At 35.0% G+C, this 12,755-nt stretch overlaps 1 protein-coding gene across 1 annotated transcript; it reads right to left on the minus strand.

Moving 5' to 3' along the window:
• Positions 1-11,596: 11,596 nt before the first annotated feature.
• Positions 11,597-12,496, minus strand: LOC141617307 (uncharacterized). The gene has a single exon (XM_074434488.1). The coding sequence runs from the start codon at positions 12,494-12,496 to the stop codon at positions 11,597-11,599; it is 900 nt and encodes a 299-aa protein (XP_074290589.1).
• Between the last annotated feature and the right edge of the window lie 259 nt (positions 12,497-12,755).

A 12,755-nucleotide genomic window follows, 5' to 3' on the forward strand; every position in this document is an offset into this window, starting at 1 on the left:
TCTCAAGGCTTGTGGCTAAATTACTCCAACTCTATCTTTAGAAAAATACCCTTTTTCTCCAAAGATAGCTTTTGAGCCACAAATAATGATGGTTAAGGAAAAAATATCACATATCTATTTAATAGTGATTTAATCGAGACATATTAAAAGGATAATATAGGCTAGACGATTTAAGTTTGATAGGTGTATCAAATGAGGTTGGTAATGTTCCCTTATATGAGTTCAACAACTTAATCTTAACTTCATAATTGATCTTACATAAGTAAGTTGTGACATTTTGGTCACTTTGATATAAGGAGAATCGAATTCATAGCTTATGGACATATAATGACACGATCATTATAATTGTCTAATTAATCAATTTAAGTCGATAATCTTATGTTTCTAAATGCAAGTAGTGCATTAAGATAAATTTTAGAACAACCAATACGATAAAGTAAGTGACTTGGGTTGCAAACCAAGTCATCTTAATCCAAAATACAACCATTGTTTAAGGAAATAACTAATTCCCAAGTCGAACGAGGAAATTGAAAATAGTTCTAAAATTCAAAAATACAACACAAAATAAAGACAAAATAAAGCCAAGCTTCCATTGATCTAGCACCATGGGCGGATACATCTAGCTTCCCTCAAGATCTTCTAAGCTTGCTTTTCTTTACCCTTGTCCTTGCTCGGATGCCCTAATTACAATAAAAAGGGAATTATCACAACTTGTATCAAAATAGCAAAGTTGAGATCGAAACATAAAAAGATAGGGATAAATTATTTACCTACTGGAATAACTTTTCCAGCTTTGATGTCGCCTAGGTACTTAGGACAATTCCTCTTCCAATGCCCAATGCCATTACAATATTGGCACTTGTCCCCGGACGGGGCACCCTTCTTGGGCTTAGAGGAGCTAGCTTCAAAAGCCTTTCCCTTGTTCTTAAAGGGGGTTTGCTTCTTACCCTTGTTGCCACCTTTCTTGAAATTTCCCTTGTTCTTTTAATTAATGTTGAGCACATCCTTGGTGGTGCTAGCATTTAGCCCCATATCCCTCTCGGCTTGCACAAGCATTTTGTGAAATTCATCGAGGGAAACTTTCAAGTTTTGCATATTAAAATTCACCCGGAATTGAACATATGCTTTAACCTTGTTTAAGGAATGAAGAATTCGATCAATGATGAGTTCTTCGGGAATCTCTACCTTTTACATTTTTAAGGTCTCAACATGTTCCATCAACTTGAGCACATGAGGGCTAACTTTTTGGCCCTCCTTAATGTTGAGATCGAAGAATGCGGATGCCGCTTTATATTGAATAATCCTTGGAGCTTGTGAAAACATGGTCACAAGCTTCGTATAGATCTCATAGGCGGTGCTAATCTTTATAGCACTCCTTTGGAGTTCGGCTTCCATGGAAAATAACAACACATTTTTGATCGCGGCCGACTCCTTTTGATAAGTCTCATAGGCTTGCCTAGCGGCGGGAGTAGACCTAGCGGTTGGTGCGGCAGGAGAGGCCTCGGTGAGGTAACTACGAATCTTATCGTCACCCTCCGCGGCCAAGCGAAGTTGGGCGTCCCAATCGGCGAAGTTTGACCCATTCTTTTCTAGTTTACAACGATCTATAAAGGATCGGAGCCATGAAACATTGGTGAGAGTGTTCGAGCTAGTGGATGCGTTTGAATTTGGAGTTGCCATTGCAATTGAGAAAACAAATTTGACTACAAAATAAAAAGGAAGGAATTAATAAACATCTATTGTTTTAATAATACTTGTTAACATTTTAAACAAGTTTTAAGCATTTATATAGTGACCTCTACCCAACTATTATAAATGATTCCGAGATCCAAATTCATATCCAAATTCATATCAATTCGGGCACGGTGAGCCGATTCATCCCTTATCAATATAACTCGGTGGATTAACTCTTTAATCGATTCTACTTCTAGAACTCTCGGTCGATAAAATTAATCTAATATTTATCTTTAGCCCGGAACACATGCGACTACGGTCACGAATACTTCCGTTGAGCTCAATCCAAATTCCGATGTAATAACATTGTACTACCCACTTACCCAACGTAACAAGGTTTGTATTACGGTGAAGCCAGATTAACTCCCTTATGAAATTGGGATTCATGGTTTCTACTATTTGGTAAGGCTAATTCTCAATTATTAATTTAGCGAGAGGTCATGTCAATTTATTATCTATCACGTTTTAAGTGAACAAAAGCGGTAAACTACGATAATTATAATTGACACGGTCGATGACTCGATAAATGATATGCATGTGTAGTTATGGCGATTTGGCTATGCATGCAAACATATAAAACAAATGCAAAGCATAAAGATAAAATCCTAGTATGGCCTTCCTAAAATAGTAAATCAAATAAACTATTTACAAAATCGGAAACCAACTCCTTTGGTCTCTTGAACTTCATATGGCACGCACTTCAAGGCAACACCGTCTTTGATGGACCGCCTTCTCGAATGGCACTGTCTTCAAGGAACTCCGGAATGAATAAATTACATAGCTTTTCTACTTTATAATATAAAAAATAAAAACAAAACTATATAAAATAAAGGTGATACGAGATCACATTAATTACAACCGAATCGATATCCCCATTCATTTCGGGAAATACCAATTAAAAACTAAGGTCATACTAAGTACAAATTACATAATTCGAAAATTACATAAAAAAATAAAATATGACAATCATACTAAAATGCAGCATTAATATATGTACTAAACATGCCATGTGAAATGCCAAATCGTCCTATATAAGCTAATATCGTATATTGTTCCGGTTTTGTGGATTAGTGTGACCTTTATATTTCTAAAATCACACAATATTACATAAATCAAATCTATGTTCAAGTTAATTACCCTAACCTTCTTCGGACTTAAAATTTAGTCTTCACTAAACATTTGACAATAATTCAACTTGATATTATACAATTTCTCTTTAATCACTATTATTCAAAATAATAAAGAAATAATTCCCAAAAAGTCATAAAAAATTGAAAAAATCAAAATCATAATTTTATATATTCTGGAAAATTCCCAACATCCCAAAATTTTAACAAAAATGTGCCTTTTAATTTATCTTAACTTATTTCACAAATAAATTGCATAAAACATAATTTTAACCCATTAATTCCAAATTAATTATACAAATATGCAATAAATCAAAATTAAAATTTTGAAAATTCTTAACAAGTTTCAAGAACCTGGAAATGGCAAAATTTTAAGCTCAAAATTCGAATTTCCAATTATGACTATTAAAGTTGCTATTTAGCAATTTGTATCACATATAAATTAATAACTATCCAAATTAAACGAAATTTGACATTCAACTTTAGATCTGAAGTTCATATCACATATACAACATTGAAAAAAAATTTCAAGCCATAAAATTTAATTTAGCTATTTTTAGCTAAAATAGTCACTATTTATTTGATTTTTACATCTAAAAATCATAAATCATTCAAAATTAAATCATTTGATCTAACAATTTACATAAAGTGTGTCAATATTGCATGTGACATTATACTAAATTTTCATGGGCATGAACAAGGTCTAACCATTTTTAACATATTTACCTCCATTTAATCGATTTTTACCTTGTAAAAATCATAAATCATGCTATATAACACCATTTTATATGAAAATTTACATACAACTTGTAAAATATGCATGTGAGGTCGTGTAAAAAATTCAAGGTCAGAATCATAGTCTAACTATTTTTAGCATTTTAATGTCATTTTATTCAATAAAATATAATAAAATACTAATAATTATATTAAAGAGCAATAAGAAATACCATAAATCATCAAAATGACCTAAAATCAATTTAGAACCAGAATGTTTATCATGCAAAATTTTCGTGGCATTTATCTTCATAAATCCTAAATAACAAGTTTTAATTGTTAACTAATTAACTCGGAAAAACAAACCCGATTTTGCATGCAACAACCGTGTAGCTCTGATACCACTTGTTGGGATTCATTAATCTCATTTATTTAAATATTGAAAATGTGATTAATTAATTTAGTCATAAAATTAATTCAAGATCTTATGCATGCAAAACAAATATAAGAGTAAAGGAAAAAACGGTTCCTTACATTTGTAGTTTCGGCTATATGGGTACTAGTAAGGTCTCCTACCTTACTTAGTTCTTGAGCTTTCCTAATGGATGAACAAGATTCAAGTGTAGAATCTCTCCTCAAGGATTTGTACCAAGGAAATCCTTCTTAATACAAATATTAATTTAGATACTAGAAATTAATATTTGTTCCCTTAAAATTATTAATATTATAAGTATACTACTTCTAGTATTGATTGAATAATATTAGAGATTTATGTGAGATTTTATGAATTTTGTTCAACAACAAAACTAGTGAGATAAGTTGTAATTCAAGTGAATGAATCATTGTAAGAATAAATTGTAAATATAAGAAGAGAAAAATCTCTCTTTTTCTCTAGGGTGGCCGGGTAGAGGGAGAAGGGAAGAGTGCCCAATACCTTTTGTTGTTGCTCTTCACAAGAGTGTAGGTATGATAGTCTATGTTTAGTAGGTAATGATTATGTTTCCACTTAATAAAATAATCAAAACACAACTAACTCCTAATCCCCCCCCCCCCCCCCCCCCCCCCCCATAATCATGGCACACCCATATTAACATGGGACCATTTTAAGTTTGTCAATTTGTTAATTTGTATTGTGTGACAAATTGGATATGTTATTAGACATGTCATTTAAATAATGCATTTATAACTCATTAAAAATCATTATATAAATGAAATAAACACATACAAAATTAACTAGTTATTCACAATTACAATTACTTAAAATGGGTCATATAATTATAAATCACAACTACTTGTATTTATAATAAACAATTAATTCTTATTTTAATTGTTTCATAAACAATAAATAAACCTTAAGCAATAAAACAATTTTAATTACTTAGCACGAATCTTATTTAATCAAATTACAATAAGATACGTATAATTACTCACAAAATCATTTGTTCAATTTTAAGGAATTAATTAACCTGTATCATCATACAATTAATTAATTGATCAATTAAGAATGTTTCCCTAAAGGTATGACCTTAAGGGATCAACTGATCACCACCGTCACACGACAGTAATGTCAAACTCTAGTCAGCCAATCATTACAGATTAATGTGGATCAGTTGACAATAAAATGTTACAATCCCTTACGTATTCTTAATATGAGATTTAAACATGTGATCGCATTATTGTCGAGGAAACATACTCCAACAGTTACTACTCCAAAAACTGTTTGGTGACTTTCGACCTATCTCATGTTGTACTACATTCTATAAAACTGTGAGCAAGGTCCTTGCTAATAGGCTTAGGGGAGTCTTGGGTGTGATTGTTGGCCATGAGCAGGCCGCCTTCGTTCAAGGTAGGGATCTTTTTTTATAATTTTATGCTTGCCCATGAATTAACTCATAAATATATTAGGAAATATATTACTCCAAGATGCATTCTGAAAGTAGATATACGGAAAGCATTTGATTCAGTAAACTGGCAGTTTATCAAGAGTTGCTTAATTGGGTTTGGTTTCACTATGGTTTATGTTCAATGCGTTATGGGTTGTATCACTTCTACTAGTTCTACACATTTTTCTCTCAATATTAATGGTAAAGTAGAAGGATTTTTCCCTGGTCAACGAGGGCTTAGGCAAGGGGGCCCTCTTTCCCCTTACCTGTTTGTGCTTTGTATGGAAATTCTGTCACGGTCGCTGCGACAGTTGTCTAAGTACTCTGGGTTTTCCTACCATCCTAAATGTGTGAAATTGAATCTCACGCACTTAGTGTTTGCTGACGATCTCCAAGTGTTTAATAGAGGTGATGTGCCTTCGGTCGATGTTGTGGCTCTCTACTTGGGGATATTTGCTGGGTACTCTGGTTTATAGGCTAACCCACAAAAACTTGTCTCTATTTTAGTGGGGTGGCCAATGAAGTTATTGAGTATATCTTGCGGACTACTGGTTTCACTCAGGGTGAGTTCCCGTTCAGGTATTTAGGTTTCCCTTTGTTCCCTGCCAGGCTTCATCAGAACATGTTTCAGCCTCTGTTGGACAAGATTACTAGAAAGCTTGCCCACTGGGCAAATCACTCGCTTAGCTATGCTGGGAAGGTAATGTTAATTAACTCGGTTATTTTTGGCTTACAAAACTTTGGGGGGCAAGTATCTTACTCCCTAAAGGGATTGTGAAGAAGATCAATCAGCTTTGTCGAAGATTTTTTTGGGGCTATGACAATGAGTCAAGACGAATGATTTTCAAAAGTTGGGATAGTTTTTGTTATCCTCGGGCTGAAGGTGGGATTGACATCAAAGAAGTTATCGCTTGGAATAAAACTCAATTACTGAAATGGTTCTGGAAACTTCAACATCAACCTTAGAGTTTATGAGTGCAATGGACGAAAGCTTATATAATTCGACATGTAGATGTTTGGCAGCTTCCACCCAGGAGCTTTGATTCTTGGTACTAGTCCAATTTCTTAAAGGTAAGGGACTAGTTCATGGTACAAATGGGGACTATAGAGGATGCTAAGCTGGTTCTTGCGGGGGACAATGCTACTAACTATGCTGGTTCAGTTCTATATGAGCAGATTAGGAATAAGAAGTGCAAAGGAAGGTGGGCATCTCTTCTGGGCGAAAACTTATGTGTCCCTAAACACATGGTCACTAACCTGCTTGCTTTTCAAAATTGCTTGCCTACAACTAACAATTTAAACAAAAAAGGGCTTGTGATTATCAACAGATGCCTGTTATAAGAAGCGCAATGGAGAGTGCTGACCACCTTTTCTTTCTTTGTCCATTCTTAGAAGCTCTTTGGAAGTTGGTCTCTGCCTGGCTAAAAATAGAAAATGTAACTTGTTCTTTGTCAAGGATAATCACCAGGTATAAGACTCATATCCGAGGGCAAAATAATTGGAAAAGAGCATGCATATGCGCCCTACTTGCCGTGATCTACGTGCTTTGGCAAGAGCGGAATAGTCGTATTTTTAATGGGATAAAGAACAAAACTTGCCAGCTTTTCTCTTAGATTAAGTTCGATTTCTACCATAGGATGCTTAATATTCACTCCAGGGGTGATGAGGATGTTAGTTTGAATTAGTATAGCTTGGATATCTAGTTGGTACTTTAGGGAGCTACTCTAGTTTCCTTTGTAGACTAAGGCTTTAGGATTGTATTCCACTCTTAATTCTAATGCAAAATCCTATACTTTCTCTACAAAATAATAATAATAATAATAATAATAATAATAATAATAATAATAATAATAATAATAATAATAATAATAATAATAATAATAATAATAATAATAATAATAATAATAATAATAATAATAACAACAACAACAACAATTATAATAATAATAATAATAATTATTATTATTATTATTATTATTATTATTATTATTATTATTATTATTATTATTATTATAAGAAGAATATTACTAATAATAATATTAATACTACTAATTGTACTAATTTGAGTGATTAGGTAGCCACCACGAACCACCATCAATCGTAATCAGGTGCAAAAATGGAGCATCGATTTACTAGATTGTTGTTCAAAGGTTTGCCCGTGTAAGTATCATCCTAATTTGAGTGTTTAGGTTGCCATCACGAACCACCATCAATCCTAATATTAAATAAAAAAAACTTTTAGGTAATATGTAAGCTTTTGTATTAAAACTGGAACCTCATACATCGGTCATCATACATCATATAACAAAGAAATCAAATAACTACCAACCTTTCTAATCATTTTACCTTAACATAAGTTATCTTGCTTATGCAACCATTCCCTATCAATTGACGAGACAGCTCCACGAATTTTCAGTTTCACTCGAGCACGAATCATCTTTTGAATCTCCTTCACAATATTTTTTTGTTCTGTTTAATTTCTGATGAAGTTTACACTGATTCTCTCAAACTAGATCTGATACCAGCATGCTAGTATCCCCATGCTGAACACTTGTTGTTGCATCTCAATCCTTCTACCAGTTCCCCCAACCACAGGAATCTACATCCACAGTTCAAATTGCTCCATAATCCGAGCACTGTATTGGCAATATGAGAACAGATGATCATGTGTCTCAGTCCCAGCTTCACACACTATACATAAATTGCTCTCACATATTTGAAGTCTATACATCTTCTCCCTTGTATTCAGAGCTTCATTCATAATCATCCACCCAATCATTGAATGTTTTGTAACATTCCATGAAGCCCAGACTTCCTTGTACTACTGTACAAGGGGGTGCACTCCCTGCAACAGGTAGTAGCCAGACATTATACTATAGCATTTGCTATTAGGACCAATACATTGTTCACCTACCCAGCTGTCAACATATCTTTTACTTTACAAATGTTCCTCCAATTCCAATTGGAATCAGGAGGAAGATTATAGACATCCCAATCTTGCCCTTTCATATATATATATATATATATATATATATATATATATATATATATATATATATATATATATATATATATATGATTAACCCATTGCACGCACAACCTATCTGCCTTGGTATATATCCAACTAACCAGCTTTCCCACTGATGTTATATTCCACTTCTCTACTTCTTTCACACCCAAACCTCCTTCTTTCTTGCTAAGACAGGTTTTGTGCCAAGCTACCAGAGGTGCTATCTGGTATTATGTACGCCCCCCCCCCCCCCCCCAGAAGTAGCATTTGCAGACCGCCTCAATTTTTTAATAACTTCTTTTAGAATCAAGAAAATTGAGCCCTAGTAATTGTGAAGTGTGTTTGAGCACTGAATTAACGAGGACCAATCTACCAGCATAGCTATGTTTTTTTTTTTTGCTCTTATTCCCCTTACTAAAAGACACAATCATGTCAACCAAAATATTACAGTCCTGCCTAATCAACCTCCCTGCCTGAATAGGTATACCAAGGTATTTAAATGGCAGTACACCTTCTCTGAATCATACGTAGAAGGCGTATGATTCAATAGAGTGGTCTTTTGTTGAGGAAATTTTGAGGGCTTTGAGGTTCCCTGAGCAGATGGTGTGTATCATTATGTAATGTGTTACTACACCCTCATATTCTATTGCCCTTAAAGATGAAGTGTTTGGTTTTTTTCAAGGCAAGAGGGGTTTGAGGCAGGGGGCCCATTATCCTCTCTGCTTTTCACTCTTTGCCTTGAATATCTTAGCAGGCTGCTTATGGTGACTCAGAAACACCCCCTCTTCAGATTTCACCCCCTTTTTAAGAGAGTGGGTCTGTCTCACCTCTGTTTTGCAGATGACTTGATCCTTTTCTGCAAGGGTGACAACATTTCAATAGATCTCATTCTAAAAGCTTTTGATTGCTTCTCTAAATCTTTTAGCCTGATAATGAATAATGGCAAGTCAAACTTTTATTGTAATGGGATGAATAACTCCGTGATTGCAGAGGTGCAGAATAGAACAGGTATGAAATAAGGGATTGTTCCTTTCAAGTACTTAGGGGTGAGTGTCTCTTCAAAGAAATTTTCTGTTTGGATTGCAACTGTCTAGTGGACAAAATAGTGGATAAAGTCAGGGGTATGGGGACTAGAAACCTTTCTTATGCAGGTAGGCTTGTTATGATTAAAGCAGTTTTTAGTACCCTACATAATTATTGGGCAAGGATTTTCATACTGCCTAAAACAATTATAAAGAGGATTGAAGCTGTGTGCAGAGAGTTTTTGTGGCATGGTAAGAAGCTTAAATCTGGTCCTGCACTGGTTGCTTGGGAGCAGCTATGCAGAACAAAAAAGTATGGAGGTTTGGGGCTGAAAAACTTAAACTTGTGGAACTTAGCAGCTATTGGTAAATATGTGTGGTGGATTGAAAATAAAGCTGATCATTTGTGGGTAAAATGGGTACATGCCATTTATATTAAATCTTGTGAATGGAAGTACTATAAACCTACTCTTAATTCTAGCTGGTCATGGAGAAAACTGTGCCAAGTAAAGGAAAGATTTAATCCACTTTTGCAGTCTGGTGTGCAGGGGGGATTTACTGTCAGACAGGGCTATTGTTGGTTGCAACCTGATTATGAACAGTTGGAATGGGCTCGCTGGATTATGAATAGCTGCCTTGTGCCTAAACATGGGTTCATAAGCTGGCTGTCTGGACATCATCGTTTGTTGACGCAGGATAGACTAATTAGGATGAACAATGTTCAAACTAATACCTGTTACTTATGTGGACAAGGACCTGAGTAGCACTCCCACCTATTCTTCAGATGTGAATTTAGCTGCAAATGTAGTAAGTTGGTTTCAGAGTGGTGTAATGAGCAGGTACCTCATCAAGATTGTTGTCTTTGGTGGACAAACCGAAGATTCAGATCTCAGACAAAGAAGAAGATCATGGGAATTGTTTTGGCTGCACTTATCTATCATATTTGGGCAGCATGCAATATTAGTAGAGTGGATAAGTTCCTGATTAGGCCTGAAAGTTTACTTAAGAGGGTCTAAACTGATGTACGAAATAGAGTCAAAAGTTGTAATTTAAAGTGTTCTAGTCGAGGAGTAGTAACATGGATTGATCATATTCTGTGTCACAAAGGAATAGCTACATTGTAGTTGTTCCTTAAGTTTGTATGTTTGGCGTATGATTTTAATGATAAGCTTACATTCTCCCAAAAAAAAACTCCACTGAAAATCCATTAAATATCACTTCTGATTTTGAGGCATTCACTTTAAGACCAGAAGTAGCTGAAAATGTAGAAAAAGCTCTCAGAAGTAACATTATTGATTTAACATCACCTTTGCAAAAGAGTAGAAGGTCATCAACAAATAAAAGGTGATTTAACTTCAGAGGACCACATAATGGATGGTATCTAAAAAACCATTTCTGTGCTGCATAGTCCAACACCCTTGTGAGATATTCCATACTTATGGTAAATAGCAAAGGGGAGATGTGATCTCCTTGCCTCAGTCCCCTCTTCCCTTGAAAAAAAACAAATCATGGCACCATTGAGATTAAGGGAAAAAGTAGTGTAGGTCGCACAAGTCATAATTAACTTCCTAAATTTTTCAGGAAAATTTAAGGCAGTCAGCATTTCATCAATAAACACCCACTCAATAGAATCATATGCCTTTTCGATATCCAATTTAAACATACATCTTGGTGACACCTTGCCTCTATTATATAGTCTCACCAACTCCTGGCAAATTAGGATATTCTCCAGGATGCTTCTCCCTTGGATGAATGCTCCTTGATTCCTGCTGATCATTTCAGGCAGAACTGAGGATAGTCTATTACATAATACTTTAGAGATTGCCTTGTATATAACATTGCAACATGCAATTGGCCTGAAATACTTCAAATTGGTTGTCCTGTCAACCTTAGGAATTAGAGTATTGCAATAGCATTAATTTGAGTCAAAAGCTTCCCAGTCTCAAAGAAATTCAGAATGGCAGCACACACCTCATCCCCCACAATGTGCCAAGCATCTCTGTAAAATTGGCTTGTGTATCCATCAGGACCAGGGGATTTGTCCTTTTGAATACTAAACAGGCATTGTTTTACCTCCTTAACAGTCACAAGTCTATTCAATCTCCCTCAGTGCTCCACTGTGCAACACTTCCCTCTTCTGACAACCCTGGTATTGACTGAATCAGTAACAGAGTGAGAGCCCAGCAGAGTCTGATAATAGTCTAGAAAAACATTTTGAATAAGCTCACATTCACTACATACAGTGCCATACTGATCCTCAATACTAGGAAAATAAGCAGAGTTAATGTCCCCCTCTAGTGACCACTTGATCTTTGTTTTTTGCACTAGAAAATTATCCCAAGCAGCAAGCAAGTCCTTCAACTCTTGTGCCACAAGATGTTTCTGTTGCATAAGTTCTAGGTCACCTGGCCTGTCAATAATATCTTTCTGAATTTTCTCCAATAGAGTACCAGTAATTGCATAACAATTCTTTATATCAGAGAAATAAATTTTATTTAATTTTTTAAGCATTGGTTTCAGTTCCTTTAATTTCTTAACCACCTTGAACATCTTAGTACCATCTTGCCTTTTATTCCAAACTCTTCCTACACATTTTATGAACTCCTCAGCTTGCCCCCACATATTAAAGTATTTGAAGCATCTTCTCCCAGATAGTCCAATCTTCCTGTCTACAATTGTGCGGGGACAATGATCAAAGAGTCCCTCAGGATGAAAATGAGCCATATACTCCCCAAATTCCTCCATCCGTTCAAAATTACCCATGGCCCTATCTAATCTGCTATAGACTCTATCTTTAGGTATTTGCTTATTAGACCAGGTAAACAAAGCTCCAGTAGCTTGAAGATCCTCCATACAACATAGAGAAACACACTCCTGAAAATGTTCCATTTCTATGTTAGTAGAATTACCTCCTAACGTTTCTACAGGAGATAATATAGTATTAAAGTCTCCAGTCCATAACCAAGGCTCATTTCTTGAAGAGCCACTGATTTGAGAAACTCCCATAGTTCTTTTCTCTCAGATTCCCCATTATAGGCATAGATCATTATCAGCAGAAAAACCTTTTTATCACTTCTGGACTCCACCCTCATATGAATATGTTGAGCTCCATAAGAAAGAAATTGTATATTGAAATAGTCAGGCTTCCACATAACCCAGATTCTTCCCCCTTTATGTCAGCTGCTATTTAATTTGTAGAAATGCTCCATCCATCACAGATAGAGTTTGTCTTGTTCAGTAATGTACTAGGTTTTATTTTTGTTTC

Source organism: Silene latifolia, chromosome X (assembly GCF_048544455.1).
Source record: "Silene latifolia isolate original U9 population chromosome X, ASM4854445v1, whole genome shotgun sequence".
Classification (NCBI taxonomy): Eukaryota; Viridiplantae; Streptophyta; class Magnoliopsida; order Caryophyllales; family Caryophyllaceae; genus Silene; species Silene latifolia.

What these genes read in the sequence shown, in the direction of transcription:
- LOC141617307 (XM_074434488.1), bottom strand. Translation starts at nt 12,496, where the DNA reads ATGGGAGTTTCTCAAATCAGTGGCTCTTCAAGAAATGAGCCTTGGTTA.